This window comes from Colius striatus, chromosome 18 (genome assembly GCF_028858725.1).
Source record: "Colius striatus isolate bColStr4 chromosome 18, bColStr4.1.hap1, whole genome shotgun sequence".
Classification (NCBI taxonomy): Eukaryota; Metazoa; Chordata; class Aves; order Coliiformes; family Coliidae; genus Colius; species Colius striatus.
This window is the reverse complement of record NC_084776.1, coordinates 4,620,017-4,641,723: the sequence shown is the minus strand read 5'-3', so window position 1 is coordinate 4,641,723 and position 21,707 is coordinate 4,620,017. Positions and strand designations below refer to the sequence as shown.

At 45.7% G+C, this 21,707-nt stretch overlaps 2 protein-coding genes across 2 annotated transcripts; one reads left to right on the top strand and one right to left on the bottom strand.

Annotated features, from left to right (window-relative positions):
- The first annotated feature begins 947 nt into the window (after positions 1–947).
- Positions 948–4,575, top strand: LOC104552899 (meteorin-like protein). Its single transcript, XM_010195333.2, has 3 exons — positions 948–1,296; positions 1,703–1,762; positions 4,142–4,575. The coding sequence occupies exons 1-3, from the start codon at positions 963–965 to the stop codon at positions 4,456–4,458; spliced, it is 711 nt and encodes a 236-aa protein (XP_010193635.2). The 5' UTR covers positions 948–962; the 3' UTR covers positions 4,459–4,575.
- Positions 4,576–10,303: 5,728 nt separating this feature from the next.
- Positions 10,304–19,923, bottom strand: TRIM25 (tripartite motif containing 25). Its single transcript, XM_062011191.1, has 8 exons — positions 19,246–19,923; positions 18,430–18,525; positions 17,343–17,576; positions 16,724–16,880; positions 16,046–16,129; positions 14,984–15,010; positions 14,551–14,646; positions 10,304–13,867 (listed from the first exon to the last, which is right to left on the bottom strand). Exons 1-8 carry the CDS (start codon positions 19,861–19,863, stop codon positions 13,335–13,337), a joined length of 1,845 nt encoding a protein of 614 aa, XP_061867175.1. The 5' UTR covers positions 19,864–19,923; the 3' UTR covers positions 10,304–13,334.
- Between the last annotated feature and the right edge of the window lie 1,784 nt (positions 19,924–21,707).

Genomic DNA, 21,707 nt, shown 5'->3' with positions numbered 1-21,707 from the left:
CTCCTCTGCCCCCGCCATGGCGGTGTGGCAGGGCCTGCCCACGCTGCTGCTGGGGCTGCTGCTGACAGGCCCGGGCTCTGCTGACCGCTGCAGCTGGAGGGGCAGGTAGGTGGGCAGCGGCGGGGCTGGGGGCTCCGGGGGCTGGCGGGCACTGGGTCAGGGCTCCTCGGGGTCTCACCCATTGCGAGCGGCGGTTGCAGTTACCAGGGGGCGGCCACTCCTTCTGTAGCTTCCCAAGGAAAACAAGAAACAAAGCTCCTCTGCATTTTGTTGCCTTTTCCTTTTAACAAATCCAGCTGTCATGGGGTTGGTTTCTTGAGCAACATAAGCAAAAGTAACTTTCCTGAAAGCAGTTAAATGGCACCAGCTGAGGAAGAGCTCAGGAGCAGGGCCAGCACAGCCTGCTTGGGTTGGAAACCTCCTGATGCATTCTCACTGGAAACCCTGCAAAGGATTTTACAAACATAGGCTTTGAAACCAATTCCGATGTGCTGTCAGCACTTGTTGCTCAGCTCCTACTGTGAGTCTGCAGCTCTTGGCCCTCCCTAGCTACAGGTGGAGTTTCAGGAGAGCTGGCTGTTGCCAGTCCTCTCACACAGAAAGTTTTTGTTGCTTTTCAGCAGAGAGTTGTCCTTTGTCATTTTTGTGGATGCTGCAGGCATCCAAGCCTGGATTTGCAGGCAGGCAAAAGGGAATAAGGCCCTGCCCAGGTGCAGCCCCAGGTGTGAGCAATCACACCCATGGGAGGGAGGGAGGGCTCAGCTGGAGGGAATTAACTGTGGCATGGTCAGGATAAGAGCCAGAGTTGGGTGTTGGACCTATGTCTGTGTGTAGATGGTGAGTCTGTGGGTATCAGTAGTGACAGAGGGATGTGTTGTCTTGGCAGTGGTTTGAACTGGGAGCCGCGTTCCCGTGCAGTGGAGCAGATCCATCTGCGCTGCACCGAGGGCTCCCTGGAATGGATGTACCCAGCACGAGCCCTGCGTGTCGTCCTGGAGCCCAACCTCTCCAGTGCCCGTCACACCACTGTCTGCATCAAGCCTGCCAGTGACTTCCAGGGTGCCAACATCTACGTGGAACGTGCTGGGCAGCTGCATCTGGTGGTAAGCGAGGCAGGAGGGGCTCGACCTCACCCTGTGTCTTGCTTCAGTGCCCAGATGCCACAACGAGTGGCCCTCTTCCTGCAGGCCAGCCCGCAGAGGGGCATCACCCGCCGCACCGCCAGCTTCCAGTACGAGCTGCTGAGCAACCAGAGCGCTGCTGGCCCCGACCACAAAAAGATGGCTGTGGTCAAAGGTAAGCCTCAGGGCTTTGCTCCTGCTTCTATCCAAGGTGGTATGGCTTTGCTGTGAGGGAGTCCTGGCACAGGCTGCCCAGGGAGGGTGTGGAGTCTCAGGTGCTCAGGGAAGATCTTCCTCTCTTTCTGTCAAAGTAGGACCAGCTTTGAAAAGGTTGAAAAGTGATGGGGGGTGTTGTGCCAAGTGTTGTTTTCTGCTGTGTTTTTTGCTTCCTTCATCAGTCATTAAAAGGATTATAGGCTGTCAGTGACTCTCACAAATCCGCTGTGCTTTGTTTGTTTTGCCTCAGACCATGATGCTCTTTAGCCAGGAGTTCTGCCCCATGTCCTCTTGTAATTCACCAGTCCCTTAGCAATGAGACTTGTACAGTATTATAAGTAACTAGCTGTTCTTTCTTTTTCTAGCCATGTGCCACCCTTGTGACAACGTGGAACTTCTAATGGCCATTTGCAGCAGTGATTTTGGTAAGATGACCAATGGGAAATAATTCTGCCTTTAACTGTGCATTGATTATTTGGATTTGTTTGCTTCTTTCTTTAAAATAACTTTGTGACTGTTCTCTTTGGTCTGAGAAGGAAATTAGTCATGTGATAAAGAATTTGAAGTTGGGGGGGGGGAAGGAAACCTTAATCAAGGTCCTCATTTCCTGCAGGCAGAAAGGTTATGATCTGAAACTGAGCTGAAATTAATGCCATCACACATAGTAAAGCCACACATGTGTGGGCACAGATACAGACAGCTTTTTATAGGTACTTGGTATCTTCCTTTTTATTCTCTTAATCTGTTTGGGTCTTTTTCTGATGATGAACGTGCCTTTTTGCTTCCCTCACAGTTTGCACACTGCCTCGTTCTTTTTGTACAGAGGTAGTGAGTTGTTTATGACTTAGCTAAGGATTTCAGGTGACTGAAACTTCCTTCAGTGACACACTGGTTAGGTTTCAGTGCCTTATGAGAAAACAGAGCAGTTAATATTCCATAGGAAATAACTGAAACCACTGATTTGATGGTACATTAAAAGCTTTCCCATTTTCTGTAATAACACTTTTCTCAATCATGATTTGTTCACTTTATTCCCATAGTTTTGCACGTGACAGTTTGTACCTCTTTGATTACATCCAATAGCTAGAGCTGTAGAGCTGCCTCTCCACATGGCCACAGTTACATTGGTGTAAGTGTACCTACAGAAAGAAATACAACTATAAACTATATTTACCCTTATTCCTTGTTTAAAAGCCCCCACCAAATGACTGCTTTCCTACTTAGGGTTGCCATACTTCAAGAGTACTGATAAAATCAAATGCCAGCATCATTTTGCTGATACAAAACCTGAGAATGTGCTCCCCTTTGAATGCTTCTTAGCTGGTAACCTTTCTTCCTCTTCTAAATTAATTGATGTAATCCAGCCCATTGTTTCTACTTGATGAAGTCATCCTTTCCCATGAGGTGCTTTCCCTCTGCATGGCCTGAAAGAGCAGGGACTGACAGATGTGGGGGCCCAGGCACACAATGAGGGCACTTACACTCACAGCAGCAGTGGACCAGAAGAAATGGCCCTTTGAGCTGACTATTTATGGCCTGACTTCCTCACCCTGAGCTCACAAACCGCTATCATCAATTTATTTTAATTAGAGAAAATAGCTGCTAATGAAAGTGTAAATGACACTTGGGGTGAACTGAGCCTTTATCCTTATTCTGAAGATGAAGGTAGCACAGGAGCAACTTGGAGCACCAGGAACAAGTGCGTTATAGCTTGTCAATAGACTTGACTGCATCTGATTAAAAATGATCCCAGAGAGGGAGACATACAACAGAGACATCTATTAGAGGAAATTCTGAAAGTCCCTTGGAAACAGAACTAAATGCAGAAGTTCTTGGAAACTTCAGAAATCAGCTTCTTCTGCCTCTTGGCTCATGGAGTTCTCCATACCTGAATGGAAGAGTGTGATGGCAGAGTGTTGTGTCTCTGTGCATTGGTAACCCCTCCCTTGCTCAAGAGCTCTTGTCTCAAAGCATGGCATGCTTCTTTCTGAGCCTTCTCTGGGTATGGGATTGAAATTCATTTAGTTAACAGAAGAATAACAGATTGCTGTGAAAAATGAGGTGAGATGGGGTGAAAAACAGGGAAATTGGTGAGAATGAGAAAGATGTTTTCAGGACCACAAATACTGTCAGATGATGCAAAGGACACTTTCAGTCAGAGAGACTGTGACATATTATGCTGTCGTCCCAGGAAACAGCCAGGATCATTTTGGGAAAAGAAGGTACAGGTTTGCTATGTGATTTTTAAAATAAGTCTTCAAATAAATCCACTTTAGAAGTCCTGCATGTTGCCTGTCATCTTCCAAAGTCTCCTGTGACGGATGGATGAATGCCATTTGCTTTTGAGGGAGCAAGTCTCAAACTTCTAAATGGAAAATGTTTAACCACCTCTTTTTCCAGTTGAATCATATTCTGATTCTTCCTGGATCAACCTCTGTTACTGCTCTCAAAGGAAAAACTTCAGAGTCTGAGACAGCCATTGTCTTGGAACATAGACTGAAAAAAATGAACCCAAGCTGCATTTTATCCTTGACTGCTGCTTTGCAGTATCAAGCAAGTTACATGTTTTTTCCTCAGATGTAGCTGATTTGAGTAGGCATAAAGCTTATAGCATGTAGCACTGTTTGTGTTGGGATCCAAGGATGCAACATAGGCTCAGAAATGTGTCCACCTCTAGGTGGTAGACACACACACTTCACAACAAAGCTGGGTTGTTTTCATTCATTATTTCCCTCGGTGAGCTCGTAGTACCTGAGCTACTTACCTGCTGCTCCATAACCACCTCCTGTCTTCTTCACATCTAGTGGTGAAAGGATCTATCCGAAATGTCTCCCACGATTCAGAGAACCACATGTCCCAGGTTGATGTCAGTGTCCAGAAAGTCTACAGACAGAAAAACAGGATCTTCCAGCAGGATGAAGCGAGCGGCGAGTGGCGAGGCCCCATACGGACCCTGCTGCAGTGCAAGGTGAAGAAGGGAGGTGGAGATTTCCTTTTCACTGGAAATGAACACTTTGGTGAAGCTTGGTTGGGCTGTGCTCCTCGATTTAAGGATTTCATGTTTGTTTACTGGGCTGCCAGGGAAAGAGGAGCCAACCCGTGTGAGTTTCAGCTCAACTGACAGGAGCGACACTGGAGTCAAGAGCTGGAAAATAGCGCAGTTTTTGGGTGCTGAGTGTTGAAGTAGGCTGAAAACCAAGGACTAAACATAACAACTTCACCAAAACTTGGACTTGGAGAATTTCCTGAAGATAATGGCTCTGTGAGCCCCTTAAACTCTGACTTTTAATCCCCTCTGGTATTAGTTGCATTACTTCCTCCTCCTTCACATCATCTTTGCCTCACAAAAGAACTCTGAATTTTGAAAAGGTCTGTTTTGGGGGAGGGGTTTTAGGAAGCAGCTTGTGCTCAGTATTACAAAATTCTCAAACATCTTTTGCTCTGTGTACAAACTGTGTTTTTTCTCTAGGTTTTTTTCACTCCTCCCCCATCTCTATGTGATTTCCTTTCCCAATGGCTTTTTCCCCCTTTTATTTTAAATGAAAGCTAACTATAATCTTAGCCATAGTTACTAAGCCTTGAAGCAACTGGTAGGTTTCCCTTCTGTATGTCAGCAGAGAGATTAACTAACCCTCTGGGACAAAATCACAGCTGATGCCATTCTGCTGTTCATTTCTACAGTTGACAGCAGCTGGTTTTGCTCCCCATGCAAACACACCTATGAGGAATACTGCACTTTACCTAATGTGAACACTGTCACTACCAGATGAAAAAAGGTGTTTGGGAAATGAAATAATCAGAGGGTTTGGATGTTTAGTGCACAATAGGAAAGACCTGAGCAAACTGGCTGCTGTAAAGTACTGGAGGGTGTACAGGGATATGCTGCAGTTTAGATGTTAAACGGAGGTTGATATTTGCACTGTGAGATAAAACATGTTCTTTTAGTACAGCTCAAAGGTACTGCATTTCTTCTTGGTTTGTATATTTGTACATGTCAAACTTAGGGGGGAGTTGCCTTTTAAAGGGGCCTCAGCCATTTCTTCTAGCATTAATGTCATAACATTTGCTTTCATAGAGCATCATCCCTTTGAAATAATGTGTCCTTTTTAAAGCAGATAAGTAGTTTAGTGAATGAGTGGTTGAAAAACTAAAATAACCCAGTGTGAAATGAAACAACATACTTAAAGATGCCTTTGGCCTGCTGATTTAATCCACAGCTCTGTGGACTTGCCAGCAATGAGCAACCTGAAATCCTTGCAATCAGTGAGAATAATGAAGAACTTACTAGAGAGTGTGGATGTTGGATATATTAATTCTATTTCACTGCAATCTCTCTATATTGCATAGAGTTGAGAGAATTGTCATGATACTGGTAACTAATAGAGGTACCTGAATGTTTCCAGGTGGTGCAGTATAAAGCTTTTTTAGAGAAAATCTCTTCCTTTTCTTTTGTTTCAGACTTTAAACAAATGTTCTGGCTTTTCTGAGGACAAGATGTGTAGAGTGCTCACACTCAAAATCAAAGTTCTGCTGTGCTAAAAATGAGTAGTGCTGCTGCTCTTTACACTTGGTCCAAATTCCTCCCAGCATCAAGACTGAGGATGTTTAGATACAGACATGAGTAACAGTAGGGCAAAGCAGATTGTGTTTCTCTTGGGGTGAGATGGAAAATCTGAATGAGTGGAAGTGCAGTAGAGTAGTTGAAGAGTAAAGATCAGGTCATGCATTCTTTAATGTCAGTGGCTTTGTTAGTGTGGCAAGGTGGACAGCCATTATCACAGGAAGGAACTGTGCTTAGGTCAGGGCATTTAAAGTTCATTTCCTGGTGTGTTAAGCCAGGGTGATATTGTGGTCTTCCAAGTTCTTCATTTTGAGGGCAGCAAGCAGTGTTTCTTCCCCCAGCATCTTACATCACATAATTTCTGACTGAACCATAGAATCCTTTCTTTAGCCACTGTAGAATAAAAGCTAAAGGGGAATAAACTTCCTTGTGCTGTCTGGATTAGTTTCTGTATAATAGGAGACAGTGTTTGCATTTCTGTGCTCAATTTGGTCTTCTCGGGAAACAACAGTTTTAATGGACAGAAACAAAACACATTATACAAGCAATCTGCAATGCCCACAGGAGCAGGCAGCCTTAGAAAAGCACAGTGATTCATCCATTCAAGGAACAGATACCTAAAAGCAAAACAAGTGTGCCAAAGGCATCTTCATGTTCATCTTAAAGTTTTTTCCAGTCTTTGGGGATCAATTTCTCCAACTCTGTGTACAGGTAAATCAAGCCAGAAGGGGTTAAAGACTATCACTGCAGACAGAATGTTGAGGCAATGAGAGACAGTATCAGGGGAATTTAGGTGCCAGCTCTCTTTAAGACTTGAGCTAGGTCTAGTATGGGGAAGGGGAGTCCTAAGTTACAGTGAACAACTGTACTATTCTACTGTTGTACAAACGACATTTGTGACCAACTGCAAGCAGACAAGTGATCATCTTCCTTTGCTGTGGTTGAATTTAACCTGAGAAATTCTATTTCCTGGGGAATGCATGTTGAGTGTTTTCCCCTTAATCACTGCAAGCTTCAGTCTTTCAGCCTCTCCCAGGCAGGAAGTGAAGCCTTTTCCATAATCCCTCTCATCTGTAACATTTCATAGAGCAGCAGGGCTCTTTATGCACTCCATGGCTTGTTCTTTGCTGGCCTTGTGCCTGATGTGTACATAGAGAATCAAAAGAGAGATGGGATGTTTCCCCCTTCATTGAAAGACAAAAGAGCTGCAAGAATCTCTAAGGAGTCTTTGAATGGCTGGGCCAACACCAAAGGTTTGTGAATAGAGGCTGTGGGCTAAGTCATCTTTAAGTACTTTGGGTGGAGTTTTGCCTACTTACACCAGAGTGAATCTGGCCTTTTTTGGAAGGGAGATATCTTTCCCTCATGCCTACCTTGCCTTTCCTGTGCAGTTGCAAATACACCTGGATTTGCAACATATCATTCTGTAGGAAATTATTGACAGGAACCCACACTGGTTTCCTTTGTTAAGGGTTTGGCTCATTCATTCTTCTCCAATCTATTATTATGTTTAAGGTGACTCCATATTTTTTACTGAAATGTAAACTCAACTTGTATCTCAAACAAAAGGGTGAGAACCCTGTTTGTGTACCAAAGTACATCTTTGTCACAGTATGAAATGGCAAAGTCATAGCTTCCAGAGACCTTGAGAGCTCTGGTGGGAAGGCACAGGAGCTGCACATCAGAGTCTCTAAATCAGGGTTTATACTCAGCTTTGCCACTCACTGAGGTGTCCAATACCTTCTGCTCTCAGTGAGAGAGCTTATTGTTTTCACATCTGTCTCATTCTGCACTGAGATTTGGATACTTTTAACTTCAACATGGGAAGAGGAGTATTTTTTTCTCTCTTTCTGTACTTGACCAAGAGTTTTTCTTTTCTCCCCTTTTCATGGTCATTCTGTTGAAATCTAAGGCTTCTAAATAGTCATGGGGCGTAAGAGTTAAGGATACAGTGTTTTTCTAAATAGCTCATTTGAAAGTGATGAGTTTTGGTTTCATTAAAGCCATTGCTCTTTCTTCAAGGAAATAATCTGCCACTAGTTAAAGGAATACTCTTGCTGTCATCCATAGACAAGTACCTGAAGTGAGTTGGGGGCCAAAAGGACTGTATGCAGGGACTCCAGCTATGCCATCAGAGCAACAGCCCTCTTGACTGTGAACCAGAGAAGTTACAGAAATATTGGGCCTTAGCAGCACATGTTACCATGCCAAGATTAAGGACAGACGAACTGCTGATGAGTTTCAGGCAAAACGAGTACTTGCCTTCAACCTTCAGAGGTTTCCTTTTGCAGGACTGAGGTTCTTGGCTACCAAAGAGAAACTGTTATGCTTGGTTAAAAAAATGTTGCTGAAAACTTTGATCTGAAACTTTGTTTCTGACGCTGTATAAATGCTCCCACATGAATGACCTTGTTGCAATGTGGAGAGTTAAACCAGGAATGGTGGGATCAGGCTTCTAAGGCACAATGTTCCTTTTCAGACAAATCTGAAAACTCTGTAAATGAAGGGGAGGATGGGGACAACACAACCTAACTCCAAAGCACAACAAAACCCTTTCTTCCTCCACCAAGAACATCTTGATTTTTTAAGTGGAATGTAGGTGCTGTAAAAAGTGCAAATTCTCTCCTTGAAGAACACTGAGGGGTGTAATACAGACAGAAACAAAGTACAGCTAAATACACCTCCTTAAAGTTCTGTTGAACTAATTTAGGATGAAGTATTGCTCATGATGCTATTTTCACCTCAATTATCTGCCTCTTTTTCAATTAGCTTTTATTATTTTAATGGTGGCTCCTCCTATCCTCCTTTAGTGCTCAGGCTGGACTCACATAATTGCCTGTATTTTATGTAAATGGAATTGTTACACCGTAAAATGATACAAAATGTGTCTACCACACAAAGTCCAAGCAATGGTGTGAATAAACCCATTCTTTTCAGTAGAAGGGCATCAGATAGAAGCCTGGGAAACACAGGGCTGACAGATGTGAGCCCATGACAGAGCCTGGAAAAAAAACTGAATGAGGAGCACTCTGACACATCACAATTAATTGACTTTTGAAATAACTCCTTTTTTCACAGTTCTACTTGGTTGAGCAAGATTCACAAATTGCTGTCTTGAACTTTTTAATGGGACAAAATAGCTGCCAATGAAAGTCTAAATGACATGAACTTTGAATAGGAGTCACACAATGACCACGCCGTGACATGTTTTTAACTGACATGGATTATTTGAGAAGTAGCAGCCACTCAACTGGGAGGGAATAGGGAAGGAGGGGGATGAGATGGGAGCTGGAGAGAACTGGGTACAGAAACACACAGTCTGTTAAAGAGCAGCCAAATAAGGAGGAGAATGAGGAAGAGAGAGGAGTATTAGGAAACATCCTGGTAAACATTTTCACACACATTCCCACAGAGTAGGATTTGGAGTCCATGTCTGTTGGTCTTTTTGCTGAAAAGAAAAAAGAGTGATCACAAAGCTAAATGAAGAGGAACTTACATTAGCAAAGAGGGGAAGAGACTTTGTGTCCAAGTAACAAGTGTGCTGACTTCTCTGCGTCCCAGAAGCTGTTCCAGACTCAGGCTGCAGTCACACTCAAGTTTATGCAGGCTCAAAGGACCTGTTTGTCTGTCTTTGGAACCTGATGCCAAACTGGCAGACCTAATTGACCCCTTAATCTCAGGGACATCATGGGACAAGGAGGGACTGAAAAATGAGGGATTTTGTTTCCCTTTCCTTAGTTGCGTACTATCTGCCATGTTTGATCAAGCAATACTATTGTCTGACTCTCTGGGAACTCCTCAGCAAGTTTCTTCCCAAAAAACCTTCATTACTTAACTCACTTGGAGAACTTTAAGTGGAAAAGTCAATTTTTAACTTGCTTTGTGGGTGCTTTTGTTTTGGCTCATTTTAGGCAGCTGTTGAGGCAGCAGAGTAGCTCCCTGGTGAGCTGCTTTCCCCTGGCCCTGTGGAGAGGCAGCAGCTTGCAAACCACTGGCCCTCTAGTTTGACTTCACTGTCTCACACTAGAAATCCCCTATTGTTGCTTCCAGATGTAACTTCAGCTGGCAAATGCTGGGCCTAAGACTTTTTTTAAGCCATCCCATTGCACATACTGAGTCATCACTCATGGAAAGGTCTCCAGTATTGTTTACTCAAAAGGATGTTCTCTTCCTCCTTGGCTACAGTGTTTGCGGTAAAGGGTGCAGAGCTCAGCTGAAGGAGATAGTTGGGGATGGCATGTCACAGTCCAGAGGACACTCCAGCCTGGGCAGCTCTCCTGCTTTTCTCTCTTCCCCAGTTTTCATGCAACTCTGAGTTATGCAGTAAAGGACCTGTTATTTATCTTTATTTCTGCCTTTCTTACTGCTTGCCTCAACTTTGAACACAGAACAAAAACATTTAGAGTTAGGGTTTACCATGAGTATTTATTGAATTAAAAAGACCATGATTAATGTGCTTTATAGCTGAAAAGATCAACAGTCAACTTCTGAAACTGTTACAGGCACAGGCATAAACCAGACAGCATAAACTTTATGCCTGCTGCCCTGACAAGGATGTCTAGCTGACACATCTACTGAAGTAACATGTAGCATACACACTGAAGTACATGGCTGATAGGTCACTACAATCAACAGGTTTATAATTGCCATAGAAGGTATTTTTCTAACTGCAGTATTTTGCTGAAGTGTTTCATTGAAGAAAAGATTAAACAAATTAGTAACTTTGCAGTGGTTTATCCATTTACTCTCATTTCTGCATTAATATGCAAATCATTCCACATCCTCCTGGCTTCATTAACACTACAATTAGTTCCTTCTCTAGACTAGATAGACCTCAAGTTAGGCTCTTTATTAAAAAGAGAAGTATAATTAAAATAAATGCCTGTAACTACATTTTGATTAAAAAACCATTACAACTTTGATGGTTAGTGCCTGAGTAAAACCACTTCAGTTGTGTTGAAGTGGCTTTTGAATCATCATTTCTCATGCTGTAACTACTATTTTATCCAACTGTTCTATCACCCTGATGTTTCAATGCATCCCAGCCCCCTGAAGCTAACCAAGAGAACAGTTTTCAAGAGTGCAGCAATTCAGTTCAGAGTTTCTCCTTTCATTCCAGATTAACAGGAACCCATTCTATCATTGCTAGTCATTTATAGCACAAAAAATGAGGAATACAGCAAGGCTTGTTCCACTGCCTGTGGTAATCCAGAAGACCAGAGGTGTTTGGATACTGTTGGTCACACACCAATGTCATATTTAATGAATCCAACATAGTGGAGTAAGAACTCTTCTTTCCTTTGCTTGAGTATCACTACAGGCTATGGCTAAAGCAGCCCATAGACTCAGAGCTTAATATTAACACTCATTTTGAAAGTCAAGAAGAAGGCAGTTGAAGGCTGCCTTTCTCCATGGCATGGACTTTCTCCACTGCACAAACCACCAGAGCACTTTTCTCCCTATGAACAAGGGGACAGAGTACTCCTTCAGCACCTGCTGTGTGGATCTGCAGCCCTGTGGCACAGCCAAGCAGGTGAAGGACAGGATTTCTCAGAGGAAATGGCTCTGGTCCCTCACTGCTGGAAAAACTGGAAGTGCAGAAACAAATCTTGCCTTGACTGTTGGCTCCAAGCAGGACACATCCTCCCTCTGTACCTTTTCGAGTGTTCTGCTTGGTTTGGTAGCTCTAGTGCTGACTTGTGCTTTGGAAAGCTGAGACCCTTGCAATAGTACAACTACTCCAAAGACAGCCAAGGCACTTTTAGCTCCATCACCAACTCCACATCCTACCCTGAACAAAGAAATGGAAGCGTCTTATCAGACTTATGCTATCCTTGACAAGAGTTCACAGCTCAAGTAAAAGCAGAGACACCAAGCCTGAATTCCTGCAAGTCTCTATGTAAAGCACTTTGGCTAATGTGAAGTGTAGTCACAGAGGTTCTTCTGAGCCTTCTAATAATTCCCTCCCAAACTGCCAGCAGCTGCTCTGTGTTTTACTACACCCATAAGGGAGACTTGCACAATCCAAAGTGCAGGAAGTGTCTGGACAGTGTGAGCTTCCCTGCTCTTCATGGGCTGCTACAAGGAAGAAGAGCTAGCACAGTAAGTCCCCAGGCATCAAGATACATGCCCAAAACCATGAGATCCACATACCTTGATTGCTTACTGACTGTGTTACCCTTGTAGGAAAGAATGCAGAAGCACAGATTCCTTTGAACCTGGAAAGGACTTCTGAATACATTCCACAACCCAAAGCAAAGAACACCAGGAGAAATAAGAATCCATCCCAGAGGGAATGAATGTATATTCTCCTTTGTGCTAATTCCCTGTATGTTTCAAAAGACTGACCAGGCTGCCCACAGGCTTCATGAAGAGAGGAAACAGCTTCTTCTATGTACACTCCCTCAGAATTCCACCAGAGTCCCAAAAACATGTAGGAAATATAGTTTCTGCCACCTGAACAACTAAAGATACACCAGTAGAGACTATCTCACCTCACAAAGAGGAAAAGCTTTCAGACAGAAGACCCTGTTTTAAGTGAGCAGCACATTTAAGCTCCTTATGCAAGGCAAAAATGCACTCCCTGAACTCCTCAGCACACAAAACCCACTCTACTGAAAAGCCTCCAATGTGAAAATGTGAAGCATATTCTTTGTGGCTTCACCCCACAAAGTGTAGAGGATTAGAGGACAGCCAGGGCTGCTCTGCAGGATGTCTTCCTGAAGACTCTTTGGTGTATCCCCACTCTCTGAGTCGATGCCATTTGTTTCCTGGGGATTCTGACATCGTTTCTTATCCATCAACTCTACAAGCCTCTGCATTTCCATTCTGGTGAGATTTGGCTTTTAGAACTTGGTGTCATCAGACCTGAACTTGCTGCTTTACAGAACAAACTTACTGTTTGTTCTGTAGCATCTCATGGAGTCATACACTGAGAACAGTGTATTGCACATCCTGACGATGGGCAACAGTCTGCATGTGGAAAATGCAACAGAGACCTGCCTCAAAGCCTCTAGCCTGAACTTGTCAAGGAGCTCTTCCTGTTTCTTTCTCAAAGGGGTTATTACTACCTCTGGAACATATTTAGACCTGAAAATTAGTTCTGCACATCCTTTATCACAAACTACAGAAACCACAGCAGCTACTGGAGGCATTTAACAAAGGCTCGTGTCATACCTTTGCTTTTAAAAGGATGATCAAGATCTTAGCAAAGCCTTTCAGTGCAGTTTTTACTGTCATCAGCATTTTACTAAATCACTAAAGGCTTTAGCTATTAGAGCAAGGAATCAGCACATTTCCCAAACTGCTTCAAAGACCTAATAATTCTTGTCTCAAACCACCTTTAAGACTTCTTAGACTAAGACATCCAAAGGGTTGCTATTGGGCCAGTTATCTGCATGTAAGTACTTAGGTAAACTAAATTAAGACACGAGGTCTTACTGTTTCATTTGGCAGAGGGAGAGAACAGTGCCACTGGAAAATAACCAGAAGGCAGGGTACAAGGCTTCGGTGAACTGCGCCTTGAATTTATAGATCAGGTTATGCTTCTCCCCAACAGCCATGAAAATCACAAAGCCCCCCTCACAGTGGAGCAGCACCCCAACCTTGGTAGCCTTCACATTGGGCAAGCACTTCTCAACGTCGTTGTGCCAGGATGAGATCTTGGAGTTAAACCACTCGATGCACCAGGAGCTGCCGTTCCTGCCCAGGCGGCTCTCGGGGCCCTGCCGCACCATGCTGCCGTAGCAGATGCCGATGGCACAGAAGTTGTTCTGCTGCATTTCCACCTCCCAGTAGTGGATGCCCCGCTTGAAGCACTGGAACCCCAGCACTTGGGAGCAGTCGGTGAAGCGCTGAGGGTGGTAGTTATAATTCTGGGAGATGTCTGAGACAGACATCCTGGTATATCTCTCAGACAGAACCACTTTGTTATGGGCTGTGTTGAAATCCAGCGTGACGTTGGCAGCATCTGCAAGAACAGGAATTATTTGAAGGTACTGTGGAGCAAAGCACTTCTGTTTCTACTGTCCTGCCCAGGCACTTGTTCCTACATGTATTTGTCTCCCTGCTCTGCTCTCCTCCACAGGGCAGGCAGTTCTTGGGGACACTGCTGGGCTTAACTGCAGCTCTGTGTTACACAGCAGACAAACGGAGGGCAAGTTTCCTTCCTTCCTGCATCTCCATGGGATTCCTTCACCACTCAAATTCATGCAGGCAGAAGGAGGGAATTGCTGATCTGGCAGTGACAGGGCTACCATATTGTATACCATCTGGTATGGTATCTTAAGCAAACTATCATGGGCTGACAAAAAAGCCAGCACTTCATTTCAGTGAAAAATCCAGTGCATTACATTCTATATTTCTGGGCTACCCTAATGCAGTCACTTGGAGGGAAGCCAAAGCCATTCTTGTGAAAACTTAGTTTGCTTTAGTAAAGATACAAGAATACCAAGGATAAATTTGATTCATCTGGCAGAAGAACTGCTCAGAAATCTCCTGCCCTCTTTCCCTCCAAAAGTTTCTTTCACTTGAACAACCAGCTAACTAAACCTCCTCCAAAATACTTTGTCAGATAACTAAAGAGGGCACATGATACCAGTGCAGTAAGTGCAGAAAGTTCATCTTTAAGTAGTGTAACGTGGGGTGTCTTACACTGCAAAAGCTCCTCTCTGGATTTCTTCAGAAAGCTGTCAAGTTGCTCTTTAGTTGCAGCAGCAGATGCAGCATTTACTGGTCCCGTGGTCGGTGCTGTGTTGACAGAAGCAAAGAGAGTTTGGGCAGTTGGGAAACAACCCTGCATGCTTACCTCACCATCCCAGGCACTCAGATTGCAGTGCATCTCCAAAGGTTATCTGATTTAACCTCCTGCTCCACCCAGGGTTAATATCAGTATTAGCTCAGGTTACATATTATCTTGTTTTGAAAATGCCCTGTGGTCTCTGGGCAGCCTCCTGCAGGGCTGCACTGCTCTCACAGTGACTGATAAAGGACTTCTCAGAGCAAGAGTGAAACTTCCACTTAACACCCCAAAACTAGGGAGCAGGGAATGAACATTAGAGTGACTGTGCTGAAAGTTTGGACTCACCAGCTTTAACAGGTTTCTTTTTCTCCTCTGGAGGGGAAGGAAAAAAAAAAAAGTGAACTGTGAGTTTTGGTGAGAAAGAAAAGCAAGTGATAATGTACAGCCCCTGTAACCCCCTCATCCTGGCTCAAGTAACAAGTGATAGGACAAGAGCAAACAGGCACAAGTTGCCTCAGGGGAGGTTTAGATTGGAGATTAGGAAAAACTTCCCTGAGAGGGTTGTCAGTTCCTGTGCCAGGCTGCCCAGGGAGGTGGGGGGAGTCCCCAGTCATGGAGCTATTGCAAAGCTGAGGTCACGGGTTAGTGGTGGGTTTGGCAGGGTGAAGGGAGGGGTTGGACTTGGTGATCTTAAAGGGCTTTTCCAACCAAAATGACTCTATGATTCTATGTTTCAGCTCAGTGGAAGTAACAGAAGTAGTTTCTTAACATTTGCTTTTACTTCAAAAAGAGAATATGGAAGATCTTGCAACCAAGCTACAGTACCACATAAATACTGGTATCTGAGCAAAACTCCAGCATAACCTGCCACAAAGACTGTCCCCATCACCCCAGCCTCAGACTCCAGGCAAGACCTGGCCAGCAAAATGCTTGTGATTAATCAAGCTGCCATTAATCACCAATTACTGGTATCTGCCTCCACCTGCAAAGGGACTTGAGCCTGGGGAAGGGTCTTCTCTTTATAGGTATGCTCTTGTGAGGGAGAAAAAGAAAACCCAAACATGTACAGCTCATAGCAGGATTCCACACATACAAATCCACCCAACAAGCCAACAGATGGTTAATACAAATGAAAAAAAACCAAACCCAAGCTGCAAGCCCAAGAGGGTGGGGAGGCTGAGCTCCACTTTGCAGCCTGCACTGACACTGGGCAGACTCCCCAGTGGACTGGGGCAGGTTGCTGCTTGGCACCAAATAGCCCCAAACACTTGCCCCTTCCCACACCAGAGTGCTCACTGCAGATGATCCCTGCATCACTGCTGCAGCAAACAGCTCTTGGTAACTGCCTGAATCCTTATGGAATGATGAAACCATAGTGAGGAGAGGATGAGGTGCTTCAGTACTTACGTGCTCCCGCAGTCTTTTTCCCACCACAGGTTTTGTTTGAAGAAGCTGCTGGAGGAGTCTTATTTTTCACAGGTGGTACTTTTGCTGCAATGGGGATATTTTATGTTATGGTTTGTATTGCCAGGAACATTAATGAATTAGTGAGGACACTTCCTAATCTTATTTTTCAGATATGTGAACAGAACTTGAGTGATACTCAGCAGAGATGGAAACACAGAAGACATCTGTGCCCCAGTCCAAGAGATACTTGTGCTTAACCAGGTAAGTAAGGCTTTGTTCTACACCACTGACACCATCAGCACCTTTACAGTTGGGTAACCTCCTTGTAAATCCACATCCTGCCTGCCCCCAGCCCTGCTACATAACAAAAACACAGATTACTGTAAGGAGTAAAGGCTGAGCTGTGCCAGAAGGGCATAATATTGTGATTTCATCAGTTTATGCAAGTATAGATAAACGTTAGGGGACATTGGCATGTTTTTGCTCCCAGGTTAACCCAGACTGCAGCATTTTTGTGTGGCAGTAGAGGATGGCAGAAGTTGGAAGACAGTTTCCATTAACCAGCTGTATTTGCTGCTCTGTTTTTTTTCTAATTGATGTTTGGATTGGAGGGAGGAGATCACTCATTTGAGCTCAAAGCCAAGGCAGAAAATGACAGTTCTCCCAGTGACACAGTACCTTCTGTTTTTTTCTCCTTATACTGACTAATTGAAAGCTTCACAGCTTCTTTAAGGGCAATGGCAGACTGGTAATTGGAAAGTATCAGATTTTGGTCCATTTCAATTGCAGGAACAAAAGCCTCTCGTACTATTTTCTCTTGAAATGCTGCAGCTCTCTGAAATGACAAAGGGAAGATCTCATGCAGATCACTTACTGTAGCAGATAGAAAAATACAACCAAGTTACTTTAAATGGGGTGAGGTTTGTGCATGCCTCTGAAATTCAAAGGGGCAAAGGCTACAGTTAGACATAAGCCACAGCAAACAGCAGCAGCAACCCATGTCTATTAACTCTCAACTGATATCTGAAGCATTGAGACAGATCTGCTATATGGAGCTGCAACATCTCATGGAGGTGAGTTCTCTCACCCACTGAGTTGGGGGGAGTTGCCAGACACCCCTTTCAGCACTCCATTGGTATTTGTTTACTTATCAGCAGATGCTCTTATGGCAGATTCTGGCACGTGACTGCATTACTGTTTGACCAAAAGTGTCTGGAGAGCAGGACTAGCACAGCAGCTTTTGGTGATTCTGCATTCTAGAAACATGAAGAATTGGATTGTCATTTAGAGTACCTACCTTCAAGAAAAGGATGTCATCAACTTCAGTCAGTGCCATCTCAATCTGATCTCTGAGAGACTGAATTTCATTCTTCTTACTTTCCAGAACACCATAAACATAATCAAACTTGTTGGAAACTCTTTTTTCTTCATCTGCAATTACTTTCAGGATCTCAGTTTCTCTTTCTTCAATTAAAGCTTTAATTTCTAACAACTCACTTCTCATCAAATCTTTCTTTCTGGAAGCTGCCTCCTGGAGCAGACAAGAGCAGACAGACATTGATTTCAAAAAGTTTGTGGACAACGTACTGCTTACTGCTGCTACTACCTGCAAGCCTTGGAGAAACATGTAGGCTTCAATTATTTGAAACAGGCAATAGAAAAGCTATGTGTTTCCATGTAGTTTTGAAAGAAAACTCATGTACTCCCAAGGAAATAGGACAATTCTCTGTGTCCAGGTCCCTGCTGCTGTGCCACCCAGCTGTTCCCAGCACTGCAACAAGGCTGTGCTGCCACCACCAGCTCAGACACCACACACCCACTTCCACAGCTGCAGCTGCTTCTATCTCCAAGATATGGCCTTTCTGGTTAAAAGAGTTATTTCTGATCCTCAGAGATGTTCCAGAGGAGCAGAGAGGTGTCATCCCAGCAGCTTTTCAGTTCCTTGGGTCTCTACCACTTGGCTCAGAAAGGGTGATACAGTGAGACTTACTCAGTCCAGCTGTCAGCACAAACAGGAACCCTGAGCATCAGCGAAGGGCAGGGATTAGTTGTGGTAACTTACAGGGAAGAGCCATCCCAAATTACAGCCATTACAGCTCACTCATCCTTTAGCTGCATGGATGGCACTCTCTGGTGTGACAGGGAAGGATGGGTTTTTGAGCCTGTTACAGTCCAGGTGTGCCAGCACGTGCAGGTGTGTGGCTGGTTTACTCCCACCAAGCTGCTTGGCTCTGCCTAAATGCCTCTTTTCTGTTCCTTCCCAACACTGTCTTCTCCTGCCAATGCAATCTCACAACAGCTGTTGTCACGAGAGCAGAAGCATTAGCAACGTGCAGTGGCCAGTATAAGCCAAGCAACAGCATTTTGAAGAGGCACCCACTTACAGCAGTCAGGCTTTGGTTTGTTTTCACAGTGTTCATGGCCTGGGCAGCTCTCTCACTCTGCTTATGCAGCTCCAGGAGTTTCTTCTTCAGCGCCGACTGCAATAGAAAAGATCAGAAAGTATTTCAGAGCAGTTGCTGTGTCTGCTCTCACTCAGGTGATGCTGACTGGAGTAAGACCTGTAAGAACAGAAAGTTCTAATAACTGCAGAAGGCAAGTTGGCCACCTGAACTTTTCAAGCGTGCTTTACTCATCCACCCGCTGATTTTCAGCTGCGCTGTAAGATACGAAGGCCAGGTTTCTTTCTCTTCCACTCTGTGGAGAGCCTCCTCCTGGCTTTTATCTACATGCTAAAGATCTCCTTTGGCTACTTTTATAATTCTTTGCTTGTTAAGACCATACACAGAGCGTTATCTGTCTACAGTCCCTGGGTCAGCCTGCAGTAAGGCCACGCAGCCAAACCCGTGTGGCGGAGAAGGCTGAGTTTCAGATGACAGCCACAGAGGCAGGAGGCCTCACTGCTTAGCCTAGCCCGAAACTGGAGCTGGCAATCAGCTCTGTGCCATCACCCTCCCAACCCCTCAGAGCACCATTCTGGAGAGAGAAAAACACAAGGAGCAACTCTGAAGATGTGCCTCAGCTCGCAGGTAGCAGTTCGGCAAGGCCAGGCACAAGATGGATAGCCTAAGTTTTGGTCCAGCCTCCCCATGGCACTGCACAGCCCAGGATCGCAGCAGCCAGGCACCCAGCCGGCGCCGGGGAGCTCCGGGGTGCCCTCGGGGCTGCTGCAGCCGTGGGCACAGGCGCCCGCCGCTCACCTCGGCGTTGGCCTTGGCCTGCTGCAGGGGGCTGGTGTGACACAGCTTGTGCCCCAGGAGGCAGAGGGAGCAGATGCAGCTCCTGTGCTGACTGCAGTAGAACTCGAAGAGCTTGTAGTGCTGCGGGCACTTGCGCTGCTGCAGGTCGCGCAGCGGCGGGCAGAGCTGGTGGTCGCGGAAGGCCGGGCTGTCCCTGTGCGGCCGCAGGTGCTCGGCGCAGAACGAGGCGGTGCAGGTCAGGCACGTCTGCACGGCGGGCGCCTGCAGGCAGCTGTCGCAGTAGATGGGGGCCTCTTCCTCCTCCTCCTCCTCCTCCTCTTCCTCCTCCTGGTCGTCGGCGACATCGGTCCCGGCGCGGCCCTGGAGCTGCTCCACCACCCGGCACAGCACCGTGTTCTTCTGCAGCTGCGGGCGGCTCGGGAAGGTGGCCCGGCACTGCGGGCAGCTGAAGTTGCTCGACAGCCCGGCCCAGGAAAGTTTCAGGCAGGAGGCGCAGAAGTTGTGGCCGCAGGGCACCGTCACCGGGCTGCTGAAGAGGCAGAGGCAGATGGAGCACGTCAGCTCCTCCTCCAACCCCATCAGGCCCGGCTCGGACTGCGACCGACCCAACGCCGCCATCGCCGCGCCTGCCGCTACCCCGACACGCCAGAAACGAAACTGGGGCTTTGGGGCTTTCCGGGAATCGACGTCGCTCGTCCCCGCCCCGGCGGGAGGGGCGGCACCGGCACCAGCCCCGCGAAGGGCCGGACGGGCCCCGCAGCGGCTGCCGGGCGTGGGAGGCAGCGACAGCTCCCCGTCCGCCAGGTGAAACTGAGGCACTCCAGCCTGGAGTCTCCCTTTAAGCGAGGACAAGGAGCCACTTGTCACGTGAAACAGGCTGTGGCGGTTGGAAGGGTTAACGTGGAGTGACGCTGTTTAGGTCGCGATGATTCCGTATTCTAGTAGAATTATTAGAACGTTAGAATAGTCTCTGTTCTAAAGCATATGTATTAGTGATTGATTAGCAGCCCAGCAGGTAAATGAGTACGCCGATCCTTCACTTCCTCTGCCTTCTTGTCTGGGGTATGAATTGGGTAGGCTGGGCTGTGAGTAGATGATCACAATCTCCCTATCTGGCCTTTACCTTTCCCCCTCTTACTGCAGTCTTTTGCTGACTTCTTACTCATTAGGCATTAGCCTTCTAAGGCACAAAGCTCCCTATCAGTCTCTAGTCCCTTTTCAAGGATACAGAGTAGTCAGCCTCACACCATGAAGCTGTTGATTTTTGGTCATCTCACCCTGAGCAGTGTTACTGCAGTCTGGGCATTAACTCCTTCTTCTAACTGCCAAAGCTTGTTTCCCAGGACACTTGGCTCCTTGCTTAAAGGAAAACCGTTTTATAATATAGGTCAAGAGCAACTCCAGCCCTCCATTGTTAAAGACAGCTTGAAATTCTGGTTTGAGTAAGCCCAGCCACTCCTGCTGCCTAAAAACTAAGTGTTTAACATGAAAAATTGCTGAAGCATTTTACCCTTTCAGTAGCTGCTCAACTTACTCTGTGCTTCCTTGCAATGGTGTGGTTCTGAACTAAATGCAGCCCTTTGCCAGACCTTGGTGGCCCAAAGTGCAACGGCTCTGAGCTGGAAGTTGGAACAAGCAGAGAACAAGGAGGTTCCTCATGCATGTGTGGCTGTGCAAACATTGAGGGAAGTGTTCTGATAATGTCTTGGATTTAATATTCAAAGTGGTTTAAGTAGGTATGATTTTGCCATCAAAACTGAAGCGCTGACACCACGTGTGTGTGGGTTGCAGGGTCTGTAGTCACAGCAGCAAACGTTCAAGTCTCTAAGATCTGTTGATGGGTTCTGGTTGTCAGCCTCCAGCCACAGGTACTCACTGTGTGTGCAGGCACGTAGCTGTAGCCTGGGGGCTCAAACACATCCTCAAGTCCTGAGAGTGGAATTGGTAAAAAATATAAACTATGCAAATTGTGGAACAACCCCCTAATGCTGAACTGCAGAGAGAAGGGTGGCAAAGAGTCCTTGTGGCTGACAGCTGGGGCTGTCCCAGCAAAGGGGCTCACCAGAGACCCCAAAACTAGGGGCAGAAAGCAAGCAATAAGGTTTAGGTTTGAGCCTCCCCAGCTCACTCTGGGATTCACATCCACATTCCATCCTGTTCCACGTTTCTTGCCGTGCCTTTGCTGCCCTCAGAACTAGAAAGCAGCACTTCAGAAAACAAGTCTGTCCAATTCTTTACATTTGGTCACATATTATGTGGTTCCATTTTCAATGCTGGATCCCTTAACTCCAGGCTCAACAATCAGTCTTGGCTCTATCAGTGCACTGTAAGCAACGGAGCAAGAGAAGAATCCTGCTCGGAAATGCTGTGAAATACTTGCACTGAGCTTTTGTGGTTGCACAAGAATTCAGAATTAATGACTTCCCTTGCAAAAAAACCCTCTTTCTATTAATCCCAGCTGT